We start from the raw sequence: 21,024 nt of genomic DNA on the forward strand, positions 1-21,024 counted from the left end.
ATTTCAGATCTTTCTTATCATCAGTGGTGGAGAGGTGAGCTCAGGTTGTGCTTTGCAAATTCATGTATTCTCTGAGTCTCTTGTCAGTTTACCAGTGAGTGTTAACTCCCTAGAAATCTTTCTCCTCACACTCTCATTATTTTCTTTAAATTGATTCTGACAATCTTTGCCTCTTTAGTCACAAAAAACAGGACATGTTGGATTCATCCAGCCATTTCAGAGCCTTATCTTGCCCACTGCAGAGAAAGTAGCATCCTGTTCACCCACCTGTCTGCCCTCCTTCTCTTTCCTAGTCAGCTCAGCTCTATCATACAACCTTCCAAAATGGCCTTAGAGGCATTACAGGAGGCTACACTCGTAACTTGGTCTGGCTCCAGCTATTAACCAAGCAAAAATCTAGACAGATTTTGTTTCAGGTTTCTCAACAAAAACCTTTAAGGTTGAAGTTGAAGAACTTCTGCATGCCTGACTTTATTGAGAAGTTTACCTCACATGGTTGTACCACAGTTAAGATATTTTAAGTTGGCTGATGTGCTTTTGATGTGACAAAGAGCAAAATCACATACTTTGGGGAATTCCTGTTGATCAGCATTGAAGCTGTGGAATTTTAGAGTTTACATGGTATTTTCTAAGGCATTTCTTTCCTCTAGTTTCCATAAATGCACACTGTAAGGATATGTTCTCCTCAAAAGACTTTCATAATAATTCCTAAGATTATTATCTGTGAAAACAGTTTAAACATGAAGTAACAAACATTCATTACATCTGCTGTGAGTTATGTTCTGCGTTTACTGGACTGGTAGGAAGTGAAAAAAAAGATTTAGTTATATAAAAAAACATAGTGAATTCAGATACTCAGGAAGTTGTGGGGAGACTAGCATTAAACCTCATAATGATATTTTTAATACACTTTTTTTTTAAATGTAGATGAAACGAAGATGGAAATGTCAGATGACCTGCCTGAGGCCATGGGAGAAATCATTGTCAGTTATGCTTAGAATTTAAGCATATCTGGCTTTTTGGTTTGTGTCCAGACCCCCTGAGACCCTGCCTCTTTGTTACATTATACTTGTGTTTGAAACAGTAGGTGAGAGAGCACTCAAGAGCAATGCATACTTTAATGACTAAATACATTCTTTATTATAGAAACACCAATAATAGAAAAATAAAGAGCATATCTTACTGCTCATAACAAAGTCTTTTTTCATGACCATATATTATAGCAAGCTAGAAGTAAAGCGATCAAACCTGCATACTCAAGAAACTCATCTAAATCTCACTCCTCTTCCACCCAGAATTTAACAGCAGGTTTTTAGTTTGGATTTTTTCCATCAGAGAGCAACAATGGACAGAAAGAAATTAATTTTTTTCTTCATAAACTTGGCAGAAAGCAGAGAAACTGTGCATTGCTGGCCACAGTAAAACCACTATGGCCCACCTAGGGTACAAGTAGTTTGTCACAAGAGCCTCTTCTTTTCATGGTGCTCCTTTAAGGACTTTTTGCTCAAAATGATTGCTCACACAAGACATTTAATAAGGAAAATCTAGTAACCCGGACCTATTACACTTATCAAGTCTTCCCACTGAAAGGAGGACTTCAGGGGAACTGCATCAGATAAAAAGGTGCCAGCCAAACATCTAGCTAGCTTCTGGCAGAAAATAGGCATCTACTTAAAAAGCTGCATGGAACAACTCAGGGAGCAACTGGGCTGCCTCATTCTGACTCACCATTGGATTCAGAGGCAATGCTTCCTGCTGCGCAGGCATGCTAACATGCACTCCTGCTGCGGGCTATTTGTGCGTTTTGTGTTCAGGGAAGGAGGTGGAGGCATGCAGGCTCTTGCTGCAGGCGAGAGGATAGTTGCACATAAAGGGCCAGGATCTCCTGATGCAGTAAGGAATTCTCCAACGGATCCTTTGCTAGTGTAATACATTAACTCCACTGGATTCATTTTGCTTCATGTTGGTATCACTGTATGGGAGCTCGCAATTGTCTCATCAGTTTATGCCATGTGCACTTTACCTGCGCTGTTTGGTGCAAATCTGGAGTATTATTCATGTAGAAAGGGTTATATGCAACTTCGGAAAAACAGCAAACAAGTAATAGCAACAAAAAGCATAAGAACAAATCAGATAAGCCTGAATTCAAACATTGTTCAGTACCAACAGTTTGATTCATCCTAGTGAGAAAAAAGCGAAAAAATACATTAACTTTACATCATCTATAAAAATGCCAGAGGGTGTCATGAGATTAAACACAGAATTATCAGCCATTAGGAACAGCTTTCTTTCCTCAGCTTGATATCAAATATTAAAAGACTGAATATTAAAGAGTTTTTTCAGTAGGGAACATAACAGGAAAATGCTATATTTGTATTCAATAAAAGTAGCAAACTGTACAGATCATGCAACTTAATAATCTAATGAACATGTGAAACAGGACTTACTTATGAAAGGGAAAGATGTCTTGATCCCTAGTCAGAAAGGCTTAAGGTAAGATCATGTGCTGCGCTGAGCCTTTTAGGCAATACAAAATGTTTGCTATTAATGTGTCCACATGTAGCAGTTTCAGACAGTAACTAATGTTACTGTATTAGTATTACGTACATGTATTAGAATTGCATGCATAGGCTCATTTTTGAATGGAAGCTCTTCCATATATTTCCTACTGTACACCTTATCTATTATGTTGTTAAAAAAAGGTGAATGCTTTAATAGAGCCTAAGAATCTTCTTTGTAAACAACAGATGAATAGTATTAAAGCTGTTCCCCTTCTTTTTACGAACACGTAACTCAAAAACGACCCAAAGCTTCACTTCTTCATCCGATAGACAGAAACTGACATTTTACTTTGCACTAAAGGCTTTGTTAGAAGGACACAAGCAGCAGGCTCAAAACTCCCCAAACTTCTTCTGAACCGCTGTTCTTGCAGATAGAAACTTGTTTCCAACATCCAGATCTCCTGGTAACCATGTGGTTTTCACATGAGATGAACCATAACAGGAAAATCACCCTGAGAACTGGAGGGAGGCAATTAACTATAGTCAGTGGGCTACTTGCCCGTTGTTGGAGGGAAAGGAAGAAGAGTGAAAGTAAACTGGATAAAGTTCAGTAAAGCTAACACTGCTGGAGCCTTTTACAAAATAATCATTGAAATGTTGGAACATTCAAATTACTTCATCTGTATTAGGAGTCTGAAAAGTTAGTTGTTTTTCATGCTACTTTACCTTATAAGCATATCCAACTGCCTCTCTTGCTAACAGCTGTTTTGAGTTCTGTCTTATGTTTTTCCAAGTGCGAAAGTCAAAATTGTTTTTACCTTTCTTATTTATGGGTTCATTCAGACTCAAAGGGACCATTTCTGGAAAACGTTAATTACTTCCACAGCTACATCTTATAGCGATTATGAAACAGCATGACCATCTAGTCATATTTCCTGCTTGACACAGACCAGAATCTTCTAATAATTCATGGAATAGAAGGATTTGTTTTCTTTCTTGATTTAAATAAGTAAACTCTAAATGGTTAAATACTAGTAAAATATCAAAACTACCTTTAAAAATACTTAAGACAAATTAAACTCGCAGAATATGGACATCAATTTTACCCGGTGAAAATCCAGAGTGATTCCATAGGCACTCCTAATTGCTCCAGGTTTGTGCTGTTACTTCATGGAAATAAATTATCTTCCAGCATTTCTATTTCATTTATTTCCAGACTAGACTGAAAACAAGGAATATTTGCAAAACACTTCAGTTTCTCTTTTGTTTAATGGTTGGGTGCTGTTCTACAGTCCTTTTCCAGGGAAAACTTTTATTGGTAGAATTTAAGCCATTGCCCTAACTCCTAGGAGGGAAGCATGCTCTTATTTAATCTTATTTTCTCATTTGTGAATGTCTTTATATTTAATTTCTTACTGTTTTCATGTAGCTTGCTATGGTGAATGGAAATTTGTGTGTGTGTGTGTGTGTGTGCACGTGTGTGTGTGTTTGTGTGCTCATGTTTCTGCATATGAAGCTTTGCAAATTTTTTGTAGCAAGATTTTCCTTGTTGTAACAAAGAACATCAGCTGAACTTAATCTGAAAAGCAATTACTACTTACATGCCTTCATCATTTGTTTAGCAGGAAACAGACTACAGAGTGTTACAATTAGTGTGCTTTAAAGCAACTCCAAATTATTTCCATATGAAAATCTAGCTGCTCAGTTATAAACACGCTGGACAGAGCTCTCTTTTGGGTAGGCAATTTGTCCAAGGCCTGTGCAAGCTCTTAGTTCCCACAGAAGCCTTGAACATACAGCTTTAGTGGATCTCCATTTGCTCAAGGACCTTATGCAGGTCTGCAGCAGTGGTGGCCACTTAATTCCAGGCATTTTCAGTAACTGTGGTATCCTCCCAGTTTAGGAGATCACAGTACTGTTATTTCGGTAGAGTGACAGGTGTTGAGTTCAGTGGCAGTCACTGTAACAGGTCTGAGTCTGAATAGGAAGTGGAGGAACTCTTACAAGACCCCTAAATATTAAGCTCCTTGAGTTAATCAAGCAAATTCACCCCAGTCTCCATCTATCCTATTAGCATGCTTCACACCAGCCCATGTGTTGCAGTGCGTTCAGACCCTCATGTTACCTTTCTCCTCACTGTGCAGCAAACGTGGCAAAAGGATGCTGTGCTCTGATTGACAAGTGGGGATGGCTGGGCTTGCTGAGGCAGATGGAGTTACTGCTTCCAAATGCCTTCCTGGTTCTGCTGCACAAACATCTGAGCAGCCTGTCAGTCAGCTCCTAAATTATGCAGTTTACAGCATGACACTACAAGATGAACTCCTACCAATGTCAGATTGCTCTCATGCACAATTTAAGAGGCTGCAGTTCAAGAATTATTGGCAAGAAGTTCAGACATCTTTGCAGCGGGACTGAAACAAACAATGATGGGTAGTAACTTTGGCACAGACCCCATATGACCCCAGTTGGGTCATCGTATCCCGTTTGAATACAGAGTCAATGGAAACTAGAAAATTTTCTAAGAATACTGCCTCTGGAGTGAGAGTCACATATCACCACTGTGTCCCTCCAATGGCCTTAGTATGAAATAACAGTTACTTACTAAACTTAACCTTGGTATTTACAGGATTGGCGATAACTTTCTTATGAATGGAAATCATACTCATACTTGTCCTGAGACTTTAGCATACACAGTGCTCCCACAAGGCTACCACTGAGCTCTGACTTAACAGGGTTGTCTGTAGCTGTAGACCTCTGTTTTATTCACTTGAAAGTCATATTACTGGACTCATCTATTTTCATAAGTCTGAATACCATCTTTAAGAAAACTGATGGATTTTATGGGGGATAGTCATGCTATCTGCTTTAGGCTATTTTTAGGCATCTAACTTAGGTAGTCTGAATTGCCTCCTTTATTGGTAGTATGAGGAATTTAGGCTCCTAACTTTGGTCCTCTGAACTACATCTAAATAAGAAGTTAAGTACAGCCTAAAGTAGATGGTGCAAGTACTCTCCTTCCCACCTTAAAGAAATCACTTTCAGAAATATGCATTAGCTTTAAACACATGGTATCATCCCATTTAAAAACATGGCTTCAAGGCCGTTAGATTGCTAGGTAGAGGCAAAATTTCTTGCGACTTCTCTACTTGCTACGCACATTTGGAAGTACAAAGACAACTCAGATGCGTTCATATCCTCTCTGTGGCTTTCTTCTGGAAATCACAAATGTGACAAGCACAATGACAAATAATCCCAAGATACTCAGGCTTACTGCGGTGGGGACTGCTTTGCTGTTTCTATCAAGAAAACATTCTTCTTCTGCAAAAAAAATGAGATCAGAGAATTTGTTATAGCAGAACACTATTCTTCTAGACTATTCATCCATATTCTAGACAAGTTAGCAAATACAAACCAGAAGTTCTCAAAACCCTTCTTCTTCCTGGACTGTGCTTAATATGTTTTTACCTGTGATGAATCCTATCTCAAGAAAACAATACTTGCCTATTTGGAAATAGCTACATGCTTCACTAGAGAATTTCTCTGCTCTTTCACGTCCATCAACACCTGTACTTACACAGTAGGAGGCTTTCTTGCTCATAGCAGATGTGGAGCATCACACTACAAAGTAAAAGTCTAAAAATTAACAAGACACTTCCTGCATGGACAAAACATGCTGCTATGTGGTATCTAATTGCTTCTGCCTAGTAAAAAGGATCAGGCCAGAGAAGGGAGCCCATAGCCTAACACATCATTAGCACAGCAAGGTTCACGGTTAAGTCAATATTTCCTAAGAAAAAACAAATTCCAATTCCTCTCCCTGTTTAATTCAGAATATATGTGGGTAATTGTTGCTGATTTGGAACATTAAGAGGTTAGGAAGACAGAAGCCTTGGCTCAGTCCAGTGAGTTGATTTAATAGTACTCATGTAATTTTATTGTATGCATGATGGCCTCAGCGAGGTTTCCAAAAAAAACCAAACCAATCTTCAAGTCATCTTCTGACTAAATGTAAACTCACGAATTTATAAATGAACTTCCAGATTGGGTTAAACAGGTGCCTTGCCTACGGAGAGAGCGCACCATTTGGATCACTGGCATAAATGGAATATTTACCCAGGTAGCAATGGCAGGACCAGTCTTAAATTCACAATGCATCAGGTGTAGCTTGGAAGTGAGGGCAAGGTCTCTGACTGGTCACTAATACATTATCCCAGGACTGGTTCAGACCTACCTCCTCCACCTGGTTTATAGGAATGGTCTTCCCTTGGGCTCCAGGGAAAGAAAGACCTCTAACGTGATGCTTTGAGTGGCATCTGAGTAGCAAACTGTCCTGAGTAGGGTAGTTTCATCAGCTGAATTCCAAAGTGTATCCCAGCTCAGCAGTGAATCCAGTTTATATCCAGGGTATGAGAGAGATCCGACTCTCCCCCACCCCTTCCATTCCCTGTGCATATTCCAAGGCAGATTTTGACAGCTCTCTAAGACAAAAGCCTCTGTTGTTAGTGTCTAATTCTGGTGACTATGCTGGGACAGACTGTAGCTCAGCTTGGGCCTTCCACAGATGGGAATCTTTACAGCAACCATGGTGGTTGGCCTGGGGAACATCTGGTGTCCATGACATCATATCATAACTCCAGAGCTTCCACACTGCTCTCCCCAACATCAGATCCTCTTCTCTTTTGATCCAGCTGCTTTGGCCTGATTTATTGTGATGCACTGACACAAATAGCATTCTGCTAGATGCTGCGTTTTAAAGGCTTAGTTTGGTAAAAGTAAGCTGTTGTTAAAGAATTGAGCTGAAAAGTACTTGCATTTGAATATTGCAAAAGCTAGAAGAACTTGAATTGTCAGTTTTGCTTTAATGCAACCTTAGGCTATGAACTCAAGGAATTGGTTCTCATATAATGAAATGCAATTCAGAAGACACTTTTGCAGCTTTCCAGACTCAAACAGGCCATTCTTTATTGATACAATTCTGCTGAAGTCTATACAAGACTGTAAGGAACTTGAAACCAATCATCATCACTGGTGTTTTTCTTTTTCTTCCCCTTTTAAAGATAAGCAAATCCGGAGCAACAGAAGTGAAACTACGTCTCAAGAAACCTGAGGGGAGGAGGCCAGTGATGTGCTTATATTACAGAGCCATTCCTTCACTGGGGATTTTGTCTTTCAAAATCTGCGTATGCAACAGATGTGCATAACACTTTCATAACTGTTTCATGGCCATTGGGAAATTCTTGCAGAAGTGGTAGCTGCTTTCTCAGTCCTTTGGTTAAGAGCAAAACTAATTTAATTTTGAATATGGTATTGATTAGCAGACACTAGCCTGACCTTGAAGAGATAGACAGTCTTTCTAAGCTCTGTCTCTGCTAAAGGTGAGGCCATAACAAAAGCCAGATCTGAACTCATTTATTGTACCAATTCAAATGGAAACGTGGGCCCAGGTGAGATCCTATGAGCTGTACCAGCTCAATTTTATCATATGAAAAAATCTTTGTGAGAATAAGGGCATAGATTGGATTTTCAGTGTGGATTTTAAGAACTTTAGGAAAAGTTTGTAAAAAAACCTTCCAAGAATAGAATATTAAAAAACTCAGGATGTAGTTTCCCATTATGCTCTTTTAGAATGAGAAAAGCAGTCTAAATGTTGAACTAATAAAAGAAGACTGAGACCTCAGGGGACCATCTAGTTCACCTCTGTGCTTTGAGTAGGATCTTTCGAGCACCTCTTAAGAAATAAGGCAGTAAACTGTGGGAGCGTTGATAATGTGGGACATGGGAATTTCCCAGTGCACCCAGTAGTCCCTGACTACGTCCTGGCCTGGTCCTGGTTGCATAGCTGGATGACAGACAGAGATGACAATGCCTCAGTCTTCTGTGGAAGGAAACCCAGGGTTGAGTGTAGGGAAGAAGCTGTGGTAAGCCCCAATACGTTCTCCCAGTCTGGGCAATCCAGGGACCAGAAGAGTAGGTACTGGTCTGTTTTTGTGTTCCCAGCAAATAGTACTAAGCTACATGGCTGCCTTTGTGGATCTGTACTCAAGGGAAGACAAATTGCAGGGATGAGCACTGCATTTAATTCTGAAACTAGGGAGCATGCCAGTCATGCTCCTCCTCAGGAATACATTTTATCATGCCTAGACCCAGCTGCTCTGCAAGTATCATCCTGCATTCACAAGTATTCCTTATTAGTTGGCAGTTTTGCTGCTACAGCTGTGGGATGTTGTGGGTATCAAGAACTTTTTAAAATAGCTAAGATCTGACTGCACTGAGAACAGAGACCTTGAATCAAGTTGTACATATTATGTGTCGGAGGAAGCCAATGTGATGGTGGGGAACACACCTCCACTTGCTCTGGGAGGGGAGGAATAAAATGGTGGTGGCAGAGCTTCACATTTTTAATGAGAAGGTGAAAAAGAAGGTATTTAATGCAGGAGGGAAAGATACTCTTCCATGTTTCATAGCTATTAGCACCGTGTTAAAAAAGACTGGAAAAGGATGAGAATACAGCAGCAGGCAGCTGATAGTTTTTGATAGTTAAAAAGTTGTGATGGTGCATCATCATTCCTTAAGTGTAATAAGATCACCACATGTACATCTTGATAGTCGAGCAGATGGAGATCCCTTAGGCTACCAGAGTGCTGACATTTAGATCTCAGAAGGGCGGACAAGGTATCCTTTCTACTTACCTTTTCCAAACTGGTTACCAACAATATCAAAGGCCTGCAGCTGCATATTAACAGTGAGTAGCTGGAAGCTCTTCTCCAAGCCAAAGATTTGCTTGCTGGCACATTTAAAGGAATTCCCCAGCTTTGTTGTAAACAGCTGCTCATGTATGGCTGCGTAGTAGATCATACCTGGAGGCCATAAAAACAGGGATAATAACAAACAGGAATCCACACTAACTCTGTTGAAACCAAAATCTTTCTGAGATAAAACAGAGGATTCCCGAGTACTTTGGCAGAATAGCAGTAATAGTTGTAACTAAAGTATGGATAATTTTCCCCATAATGTATCAGTTACATTTCTCCTATGTATAAATAATTGTTTTAATTACTGATGGGCAAGTTAGCAGAGCTTGAAGGTTGGGTCTGAAAAAGCGGAAAAAAGGTAAGGTGCTTCTTCAAATCATATTTTAACAATCTGAGTCTGCAAGGGTGGGTTAGGTTTCTCACAAGAACGGACACTTGTCTTAGGTCTCCAGCACCGCTAATTCTAGCTGAAACAGAGATACGATCTCTGTCATGGGAATTTGACATTTCTGGCCCTTGTTGCTTTACATATTAAACATGTTTTTAAACATGTTTCAGTGTCAGAGAACTTCATGAAAAATTTGGCTCAAGTTTTGTTTCTAGCAGCAGAAGATAGCTGGAGCACGAAAAGATCTTGTAGCCTGGGCCCTGGACACATATCCTCCTTTGAAAGCTGGGTGAATGGCATGTTGATAAAATACATAATTTGAAAAATTCAATGTTTTAAAAATATGAAAGCCTATCAGAGTGAAACAGTCTATAGAACACTGAAAGTAAGAAAAAGAAATCCCATAATAAGAATAGGTTGATATGAAATTAACACCAGGAAGATTAAATGTAAAATCACTGACCTCCAGAAGATAACTGTAAACTGGCCTCAATTGTACTGACATAGTATGTTCGTGCTTTCTGCAAAAGAAGATTTATTTTTATTCCTGCTTCATCCTTGTATTTGTGAAAAAAAAACAGTTCACCACAGCAAAATGGTCACAAAGAGGTTCTCAGAAGAAACGCTTTTTAAAGCATCACCTTCGAGAACCAACAACCAAATCTTTTGAATGCATTGCTTTTTTCCCCTTTTTTAAATCATTCCATCTATCAGATTTACATCATTCCATCTAACATCTTACAGCTGGTGTAATGCAGCCATATCGTGTACATCACCAGTCCTGCTCAGGTCTGTTTGACTGGACCGCACAGGTGTGCTTTGCACACACTGTACACCGTTCAAGCTGGACATTTCTGTGATACTTGCAGTAACCTAAAGTAGGAGGGAGTTAAGCAAATATTATACATTGCACAAATTAACTGGTATGTGATAAGGCCATTTTATTTTTATTGACCTGTCTGCTATGAAAGTCCCTATAGTGCTCTCATTAGTAATCTTGTACTGAATTTATCAATGCTGACCTGAGGTCTGACTGCTTGCAGTACCTAAGCTGATGTCTTTAAAAGTACTTAGGACTCTCTGCACTGCAGTGCAGTTTATGCCTAGGCATTCTTCGCATGAGCAACATCTGTAAGTCACCGACTACAAAAAGCAGCAGTGATCTGGCCTCTTCTTCTGTGTTTATCATCATTTTGAACTGGGAGAAGTCAGCAGCAAGCTGAGAGTTCATCTTTCCATGCTGATACCGCTCATTTTCTATTTTGTCTACCAACAGCAATCACTGCAAATGAGGAATCAGCAACCTGGGTGTTTCTGTATAGGGGAGAAATAACTTAGTTCCACACTGCTGGCACCATCAGTGCTGGCTGGCTTTGTTTCATATGTCTACAGGCTGCTCACTTGGAAAACATCTGGTATAACAACAGCACAGAGCAAAATTTCCATTATCTTGCCTGCATATGCTGTAAAACCCTGGTGCAATCTGATTGCTGTCCTCCCAGGACTGTCACGAAGGGAGAGCCAACCTTAAAGGCTTTTCCAGGCAGCGATGTTGGGGTTATAATGTGAGTCTTTATGCAGCAGCCCTACTGTTAATTCTAATTCCAGCTATGAACACACAGGGACTGGGGAGTGTAGTCAGTGGATAAATGACAGCTGACATGAATGTCTCCTGTGTACCCATTTTTAATATCATGCAGGAGAGTTTTAAAGCTGGTAGAATTGATTGGGCTTGATAGAAAAGTTGTGAAATACCAACTCAAAGAGAGGAAAGAAGTTTAAAAAAGAAATACACCAGAAAATAAGGCCTCAGCACAATCCTTAAGCCAAATAGGTCAAATACTACCGTTTTTTGGCAGTTTGGGCACAGTTAATCACTTTGCTTGGGGAAAACACCTGTTCCTACTTCACATAATGTGGGTTGGTTACAAAACTTCCTCTTTTCAAGTTCTTTGCAAAAGGCACCTGGAAGTGAGCTCGCTGAACCAGGCACACACCCTGGTACCCGCCTGCGGCACTGCAGGCCTGGGGCCTGATCCAGCTCATCTTTCTCTGATGAAAATGAGAAGTGTCAACACTGGAGTTAATGGAGCACCCCTGGTTCAAAGCCAGCAGCATAGAAGTTGGAGAGGCTGTGAGGGCTACACACATCAGAAACAGCAGCAAACAGATTTCTTATTAACTCATATTTCAAAGAAGTCTTAAGCCGAGCCCTGATATTCTCATGAAGCTTATCTTTAAGTGAAGGGCAGATTGTCTAATGCTGTGCCAATAGCCACCTTTTTCAGGGCAAGAGAGGTCAAGTACCTCCTAAAGATTCCCATCACTCTCTTTAGCACTGCTAGGAGCTGGTACTTTTATGGGTACTTGAATCACCAGACTTAGTTTCTAAGTATCCTTGTAACAGAAAACGCTACTCTTGTGAGAAGCATACATTTAAAGCAAACACTCACAGTCTGAACCAATCCTTTGTTTTAAAACAGCTCCTTGATTTTTTTACCTCTCTTTTCCTCTGTAGCTTTTAGAAATCTTTCTGCCATAAACTGCAAATGAGATTGAAATCTATTATCTGCTTAAGCATTAATGACCAAACATTCAGGTGAGGTATAATTTGCTGCTGCCTCTAGGACTTTCTATGGAAATATGTCAAATTATGCCATCTGAGGACCTGATGCCCCCCATTTGAACTGTGAATGATGACTGATTAACCACTTGTATTTTCCTTAATTGTCACTAATTGGGTTCCAGTTTGCCATGCCCTTTCCATGACCAGTGGGGGAAACACAGGGGTTTCCTTTTCTGGAAGAGCTTGGAACCAGGCTGTAAGATTGCCATTTTGGCTTGAGTAGCTGAAAGACATAGACCAGCAGTGATGGTCAGATGTAGCTCTAAACCTCTTCAGAGTTCCAGGATATGGCCTTAATTCATGTTACACTCTGTCAGAACTTGATGGGATCCGAGCACTGTCATGTTGCTTCCACCCCTTATCTCACTGCCCCTTAATGACTTTATACACGGTACTAACTTCTTTCTTTAGCCTGGCTGGAATCAACCACCCAGACCTTGTTAGCCTCTAGACGAATGGTACTGCATGCTGCCTCCCAAAATGTGTGAATAGTCTAAATGCCTGAGGGAGGCAGAGTGTGGTTGCAATCTCTGCAACTTTCTCTTGTGGTTATAATATCAGCGATACCCACCACAGCTTATGTTAAAGCCTAGTCCACATGCATTGCAGTCCCAGCAGGGAATGTGGTATCGACAGACACAACATCAAAAAGAAAAATCCTTTTCCCACTGTGAAAGTACAAGCCTCTCTCTTGCCCAAGTTTCTGTGTGTATTTATGAGTCTCCCTGGTCCGGTGCGTTTTACGGATACTTACCATCAGTTTTGCTGTTGTTCAACTGTTTGAGTTTTTCCACTCAGAAATTAGGTGAACCACTTCCCTCAGCTGTGGGCTGGCTGTGGCTCCTAAGCACTTCCACCTGCACAGACTGTCCTTCAGATTTAACAACTAAGTCTAGTTTTTGCCTGGCAGAACTGTATTACTTGGCATTTATGGGGAGCAAATTACTAACTTCATGTTCATTTGGGTAGTCCCTGAGACACAATTTCGTAACAGCAACTTGAGAGCATGAGTCAGAATTGTCAGCACACACACCTTGTTCCTGAGCAGGTTCTCCAGACTGCCAAACTCACTCTCTTTATCCCACTCCAATTCAAATGGCAGACCTAGCCTTCTCTCCCACTCCATTTTTACTTATATAAAAATGAGATCCAGATTTTTTGTGGGGGCTATTTATAGACTTTGTGTAGCTTGATTGGTAGCTGTAATTCTGCTCTTCCTTAGCACTTTCTGTCAAAGGATTTCAAGGCACTTTACTTACCCTTGATTAAACATAAGAACCTTTCAAAATTCAACATTTAGGAGACAAGACCTGATTTAACTTTGAAGTTAGTCCTGCTTTGAGCAGGGGTTGGACCAGATGACCTCCAAAGGTCTCTCCCAACCTAAATTATTCCATGGTGCTATGATTCTAGTTCCTTGGAAAGGGTAGGAATAATAATACCTCATATCTGTGTGTAAAACTATCATAGCGATAGATGAAATGTCTTTTCTTGCAGCAGACAGCATATCACTGTGTTCACTGGGAATGGATCAGAAGCAGCCTGAGCTCCAGTTCCCCAAATCTAAACACTCCTTCCCTCTAAATGCACCAATTACCTTTACAAAGACAAAGTTTATAAACCCTCCATTGAAAGTTATGTTCAGAGCAGACTGCAGTGTCCCACAGCTTCCAGATGTTCGTGTCATGTTGGGATTGATGTTCATGCACTCCATCTGCTTCTGTGGAGAGAAAAAGACATTGCAGGGCTGCTTATGAAGAGGAGGGGGGAAAGCTCAATAAGAAACACACAGACTTTAACAGCTTTTTTTAAGACAGACTCTGTGTGGTTGAAAGAACAGGCCGATGGCTGGTGGCTCTGGCACTACGTAATTGCTGGCTGCCAGGGTCATTCCCCTCTCTTAAACTGGCACCAGTGCTTGTCTGACACAGCACTGAGCTGTTTCAGTGTATTAAGCTGGCAGAAGAGAACAGCTTTCTGCTCATTTAGTGAACTGAAATGATTCAGAGCAGGGTCAGATGAGCACCAGTGATAGTTTAAAAAGAGGGAGCAGTGGGAACATGTGCCTGAAGGCAGAGGAAAAATCAAGACAGAAGCAGGCAGTGCGTAGATTGGCTTTGGCTGCTGCGACATTGCAGTCTTGGTGTGATTTGTTGCTCCTCATATTACCCTGGTCTCCGCATTATAGACTGCAGTTTGTCTCTAGCATCTGCCAACCCATGTTCTAGTCTGAAAGGAGACCTTTGAGGATCTGGATACACAGTTCACTCCTCCAGTCTAAACTCATGTGCACCTTAACTGTATAATAAAAGTCTCTCTGTGGTCTGGTGAGGTTGGGAATAACACTCCCTGCCTGGCTTTGGACAGTGTGAGAAATGTGAATTGCTTTCGTCAGCATTAGATACCCAACCCATTTAAGAAATATTCATACTCCAAGCAAGAACATCTGGATTTATAATGAGGATGGCTCAAGAGGTATTTCAGCTACGCTGCTGAAATAAAAAAGCACCTGTACGTCCCACGGCCATCGTTATACAAGCCAAAGTACAGCAGCCGAGATTCTGTGGCATAAAAAAGGCCTGAGACTGGTAGCAAACAACTCATTTTTGTGGTACAAGCTAACTTCTGGAAATTGCTTTAAAAGGAGCAGAATAAAGTATGGTTAATGAAAGAACAGTTATTGCAAGGCTCAGCTTTGTAGTGTTGTAACCTCACCTTCTGGGTATTTTGAACCATCAGTTGCAAACCCATCACTGCTCTGATGCAGGTCATGCTTCCGTTGCGAACAGTGTATGTGCCAGTGGGGATGGGAGAAGGCTGGGGTGAGAGAGTGGGTCTCACCATCATTGTAGTAGATGGGATGGTTGTTTGTTTCCCTGGATGAACAGTTGTCGTGTTGGTCATGGCTGTGGTTGTTGGAGTTTTAGGAGCTGACGTTTGATTAGCTGACCTTGTGGTGGGCTTTACCGTAGTCTTGGTGGTGGCTGTAGTAGTTATGGAAGTGGTTGCCGTTTGGTTGTTTGGCTGTGTAGGCTTTCCAGTTGTGTTTGTAGCTGCTGCTTTAGTTGCTACGCTCGCATTTGTCATGGTTTGGTTGGTTGGGGATGTAAGGTGTACGGTTGTGTACTTCACTGCAGGTGTATCTGTTTCTCTTGCACGAATTGTAGAGTGACCAGCTGCCGTTGTGTTCTCTGCTGCTGTCGTGGTTAATACCGTTGGAGCTGTCTGGCTGGTCGCTTGTGTGGTGGTTGCTCCTGCCTGGGCTGTTGTGTGAGGGGTTGGTGCTGTGACCGGAGACTGGCCTGTTGTCTGCCCAGTTGTTCTATGGCTTATGGGTGTCGTTTTAAGAGAGCTTGTGCTGTTCAAATGAAATGTGGTGCCTCTGTGGGGTGCAGAATGATAAGGGGAAGGTGGCTGAGCAGAAGTAGCTGTATGGTGGAAGGATGTGGTTTGTGGAGACATTTTGACCCCCTGTGTCACTTCAGCACAGCAAGAGGAAAATGCTGCAAAGAAATAAATGGGTCAGTAGTCTAATAACCTTCACTGTTTAAAATTTCTGTTGATACCCACAACAAAACCACACTGATTTTGTTATCAGATGGGTGATAAGATTTTAGTTTTCCTTTGGCTCTGGTCATAACAGGAGAGTGCAAGCAGACATGCTGTGGGACAGTCCTTAACTTTTCGCCACTCCCCTAATCTTCACACCTCCGAGTAGGCAGGCTCCTGTTGACACACATTGACTCCTGGTTCCCAGCGCGCTGGTTTTACTGCTGAAGAAGCAGTGAGCGAGCAGAGGGCGCAGCAGGTGTGAGCAGATCTTGCACACTCCCCACACAGCACAGGGGTTCCCTAGCTGGCAGTAGTATAGTGAGATCTGCTGTAGGCAAATTAGCAAGGTCTGATGAAGAAGCAGTGCAAACTTGGGTGTAACAGATGAAGGGGTGGTTGGTTACTTACCAATAAAGCATGGGGGAAGGAAACACTTTTAGTATGTGAAGGAAGTGAGGCAATGTAACAGTCTTGCAATGATTCAGAACAGTCTGGGAGACTGGGAGATTCCAGATTTTTATCTATGGGGTTGTTGTAGCCACACCAGCTTGAACTCTCAAGTTCTTCCCCTCGGGAGATACCCAAAGGGGTGCTCCAAACCAGGAAAGACCAGGCCCTTTAGTGATGCTCTTTCAGTAAGGAGAAACAAATTTCAGGGTACAAAATTCACTAGCTTTTCGGGCCACATCTAAAAATAGCACTTCCATCTTGTAACATTTACAGAAATGTGTCCCTTGCAGAATTGAGGACAAAAGAAAACATCTGGCTCCTAAATGTGAATAACCAAGTGAAAAAAAAAAAAAAGAAAAACTACATTGTAAAACAGATAAAGGTCACAACTCTTTCGCATGTCTTTGATTGTGAGTATGTAACAAGACACTGTAAAAACAAAGTCAAGCTAAAAGAAATCATAAATCACTAACATATGTGTGTTCCTTGATGTGCATGAAGCTTAAGATGTAGTTAAATGTTTTACTGTCTAGATTAGCTGGAGGACAGAAATGAGTTCTCCAGTTTGGAGACAGAAGGGACCCAAAAGCCCAAGACAATTTATGTTCCTAGCAGTATGGCTTCACAGTGTGTGTGGCTGTTCAACATATTGGCTGCGAAGTTTATTCTAAGTTGGTTCTCTCAAGGAAGTTTTTCATGAATCAGTAGCAAAGTTTTGTGGCAGGCAGGTTGCCGAGATTCAGATTTTAGGACGAATCAAGGCCAGAAGCACCTTCAGAGTGGATGGGGCTGGAATCTCACAAGCTCATCTTCTTTCTATTTATTTATTTATTTTTGTTCAGCATGAACAAATATCTGCAACAATAGCTGAGTTCACAAGTTGTCTCCATTTTACGATGCATATATACTAAATCAGAATAATAAAACCTGTTTGGTTTTAAATTAAATTCAAGATAAAAAACAAAGGAGTGAGAAGAGATGTATGGAACTGAACACACGCCACAATTATCCCTCAAAGACTGCTATGATAGAGAAGTGTAGAAAGGGAGATGTATACTCCATATTCCTAATTTTGCCTGTTTTTCATCTCTGTTCTGAAAGGAATATATTTCACTGCAACTGCAGCCATTGTCACAAAAGTATAACTCAACACAATGGAAAAATCACAAAATGACAGGACAGATCCCTTTGATAATGAATTTTATCAGAAGGAACCTAAAAATGCCATAATTAGTACTATACTTGAGTTCATTTTTTTCAGTTTTAGCCTAGATTTTGCCACACCTGCTGGCAAAGCTGAAAAGCAGATAAGCTATCTCCTTCTCTGTATGCTTTTATCAACAGGATCAATGGAAAACCAGAGCGCTTGTTATATACAAGCTACAGGTAGTTGCATCTAAGTGTATCAACCTGATAAAAACAAAAAAGGAGAAACTGAAAATTTCACTTTTTTCCTGCCCCCCAAATAGTGAAACAACCCATATTTAAATATATGCAAGTCTTATGTAGTCAGTACTTCTCAGTTTTTAGTTAACCAATTGGTTTTTGATTACTGTCCTGATAACGTTTATAAAATCTTACATTGAGAGAAACATTATTTCACTAACATTTGGATACCGCCCACAGCTTTTAAACGAAACCTCAGTTTTGCCCAGAAGGCCAATTCTCACCCTAACTACTTTTCATTAGAAAAACTTGCAGCCAGACAGGGTTTCTGAGAGGTAAAGCCAGGAATGCCTTTGGGGTGGCCAGTGGCTTGTGCTCGCCAGGTAGCCTGCCAGACCTCTCCTCCAGCCTCCCCTGGCTTTCCCCGGGGGCTCAGGGTTTGGGGGCCTCTCTGTCAGGGCACTGCCACGCTGCCAAACCAGTTGGTTTGGGCCCTTTTATCAAAAGGTGTTTGGCCACGTGAGCTTTGTCCCAGAAAACCACCCCCAGAGAGGGGTGAGGACTGCTGCCCAGCTGTGCCCAGTGCTCTCGGCTCATCTTCTGGGGGCTGTCAGAGGTGATTTGGTGCCTCTGCTGTGCAAGGGGCAAGCTGGCCCCTGGGGTGCCTCACCACCCTCCGTCTGAGTCCCGGGAGGCCACATTACGTCTCCCTTCAGCGTCACAGCAGAGCCGCTCAGGGCAGCAGCAGAGCCTGGCAGAGGGGCTACGTGCGCAGCTCGCCCACCGTAGCCCTTTTCACGGCTCTGCTGACAAAAGGGGCTGCAGAGCAACACAGAATTATGGCGTCTGCCTCGTCCTGCTGCTTTCCGTCTCTTTTCTTCCGTGAGACCAACTCAAGACTTGATATGAACAACATTTGTGCTCTAGGGACGTGTGCTCCCTGCAGCGTATCATCTTCCTGGGAAAAGCAGCTGCAATCGCCCCGTTTCACCTCGGCTTCAAATTTGTGTCCTACCAATGCCAAGGGCTGCATTTCTGCCCAGCAAGCCTCCGTGCGTATAACACTTGAGACTTTCAGAAAAGTACTAGGACAGTGCTCAGGAATTCAGCTTCCCTATTCGGGGTCTGGAGCCCCCATTTCCGTGCTGCGGTGACGGGGCAGATTTCAGGAGTGAGAGTCCACGCCAGCAAAGGGGTAACTGCTCCGTTTCCAGCCTTTGCCGTGTAACGCTCAGTGCCCCGATTTGCCTGTGAGGTTTCTTGTCCTTCGCAGCGGTGGAGCTGCTGGGTGAAAGAACCTCCTGCCGGGGATTTTTTTCCCCCCTTCACATCTAACTATACACTCACATGGCTCAACAGTCTGGCGGTTTGTTCTGCTTTATGCTGCACAGAGGAAATAACCATGTTTAGTTTTCTGATGCATTTTGTAATAGTTACATAAAAACTCACCCCAGCTCCCACAACCGGTGGAAAGATTCTCACCGACTCCGGCTGCTTTGGCTCAAAGAGATTTTTGAATTGTCCGATATAGTGCCCTTGGACGCAGGAGGAGTTTCTTAAGCCTCCAGTCCATCAGGCCCTTATCCCTTAAACTCCTGGTATTTTTAATTCCCCACCTGTACAGAAAGACTTGACTTCGTAGCTTTAGCAAAATGTCACAACAAATTACTAAAAGGACGATTAAGAAGGGATAAAAAGCCTAGGAAACAAGTTCTTTCTGGCCAAAGGCACCCTTGCTGACCACTGGGTTATTCGTGTTACTTCTCTCAGCCTAATTTTGCTCTCCTTTTGTGCATACGTTTGGGGGCTGTGTTGGAGGACATTAGATATGAACAGGGTGCGGGAGAGCAGGGCAGATATTGCTGGAGCTGCTTGTTCCCGAGTCCCTGTGCCGTTTCCCTGCTCACTGCGCTGCCACAGCAGAGCTGGGGGGGTACAGGGGGTTGTTGCCTGTGTGATACCAGCGTGGTAACGGCTAAAAGACCGCACAGAAATCTAGCGCACCACCGGCGAGCTCAAGCCTTTAGCCATTATACAGATGAAACGACTCTCCGTTCTTCCCCACCTCATAGGTTTTGTACTGCTACAGGTGTTAAGGGGTGACTTAACATGCCGGGACACATCCTTAACCAAGCTGGCTGCACAGATTTTCCCGGAGCCGCGCTAAGGATCTGACGGCGACTTTGATGTCAGTTGCCTTTGAGATAAGCCCTGGTCTGCCCCAGCCTTCCCCAAGCCCCTAGCTGTGTTCTTGCTTTCCTGATCATGCACCGCATCTCGCAGTACGAACGAATTACTGACTCGAGCAGTTTTTCATTAGTTTTCCTTCTGCTTGTCTCACTTGAGACTTCCAGTTGGTTCTGCTGGTCTGGGAATTATTTTTAATTATTAAGAAACACAAAACCAAAAAAGCCTGCTTCTAATACTATTTTGAGCTAATTCCATCACACAATCGGAGTTCATGTCAGTGAGCGCAAAGGAAAATATAAGGAAAAACATCGGACCAAGCCTACAGCAACTGCAATTAAATATATTTATATTTAAGTCTATATTTATATTCATATTCATATCTATATTTATATTTGCTTTTTGCTTCTTACCAGTGGGCCTTTATTAAAAGCACCCTTACTGCTAAGAACAAAACTGTTTCTCAAGTTTTCAGCCAGTTAGGCGCTATCCTTTCCTGAGTGCAAAGAAACAAAACCATGCACAATCTGTCTTATTTGCTGGTAGAAATGGTGGAGGGTGTGACTCACCGCAGGCGAAGGTTAGCAAGATGTATTGCCCTGCGCTCCTGCCCATGGTCGGAACAGCTGCAGGTTAAGAGATGTTGCCTCTCACCGCGGAGCTGGGTGGAAAGCAAACCAAGGTTTCCTGGGCATTGAGAAGTTTCGCTTGGTGCTGGGAGCGCTCGGTCACATGGGTGGGAAGGAGGTGGAGAGAGGGGGGGAGACTGATGCTTCTCATCTGTAAACTACCGCAGAAGGAAAAAATGATGGTTAGAAAAGAAAGTGAAAATGGAAAGGACCGCTGGGCTGGCGTGCGGGCGGACAGGCTCTCGCTCTGCAACGGAGGCGCGAGCTCTGAAACGCCGCGTAAGGCTTAACGCTCCTCTGTCTGGTTTTGATAACTCGGTGCAGGCTGCAGCTGTAGCCCAGTGTAAGGTTAAGACCCGTAAATCAGTACTTCCTCCCGTGCTGTTTAAAAAGTTGGTTTTGTTAAGGCTAAACTCTTTACATTGAGGCACAGAGTGGGAGCTGTGTGATCTCTGGCCACCTCTGCGAGCAGAGAGCCTGTCAAAAACCAGACAGGGCTGAGCACAGCCACAAAAGGGCTCTGGTGCCCCGGGGGCTGTCAGCAGCCTTTGCT

At 42.4% G+C, this 21,024-nt stretch overlaps 1 protein-coding gene across 2 annotated transcripts; it reads right to left on the minus strand.

Moving 5' to 3' along the window:
• Positions 1–1,099: 1,099 nt before the first annotated feature.
• Positions 1,100–20,575, minus strand: LOC112968554 (lysosome-associated membrane glycoprotein 3-like). 2 transcript variants are annotated; one of them, XM_026070986.1, is made up of 7 exons: positions 20,412–20,575; positions 14,983–15,770; positions 13,865–13,987; positions 10,105–10,162; positions 9,191–9,358; positions 5,659–5,819; positions 1,100–3,020 (listed from the first exon to the last, which is right to left on the minus strand). In XM_026070986.1, the coding sequence occupies exons 1-6, from the start codon at positions 20,455–20,457 to the stop codon at positions 5,680–5,682; spliced, it is 1,323 nt and encodes a 440-aa protein (XP_025926771.1). In that variant the 5' UTR covers positions 20,458–20,575; the 3' UTR covers positions 1,100–3,020; positions 5,659–5,679. The 2 variants fall into 2 exon arrangements, with proteins under 2 accessions (XP_025926771.1, XP_025926770.1); XM_026070985.1 differs by having other exon boundaries at positions 1,100–5,819.
• Between the last annotated feature and the right edge of the window lie 449 nt (positions 20,576–21,024).

Source organism: Apteryx rowi, unplaced genomic scaffold (assembly GCF_003343035.1).
Source record: "Apteryx rowi isolate R43461 unplaced genomic scaffold, aptRow1 scaffold_32, whole genome shotgun sequence".
NCBI classification, from domain to species: Eukaryota; Metazoa; Chordata; class Aves; order Apterygiformes; family Apterygidae; genus Apteryx; species Apteryx rowi.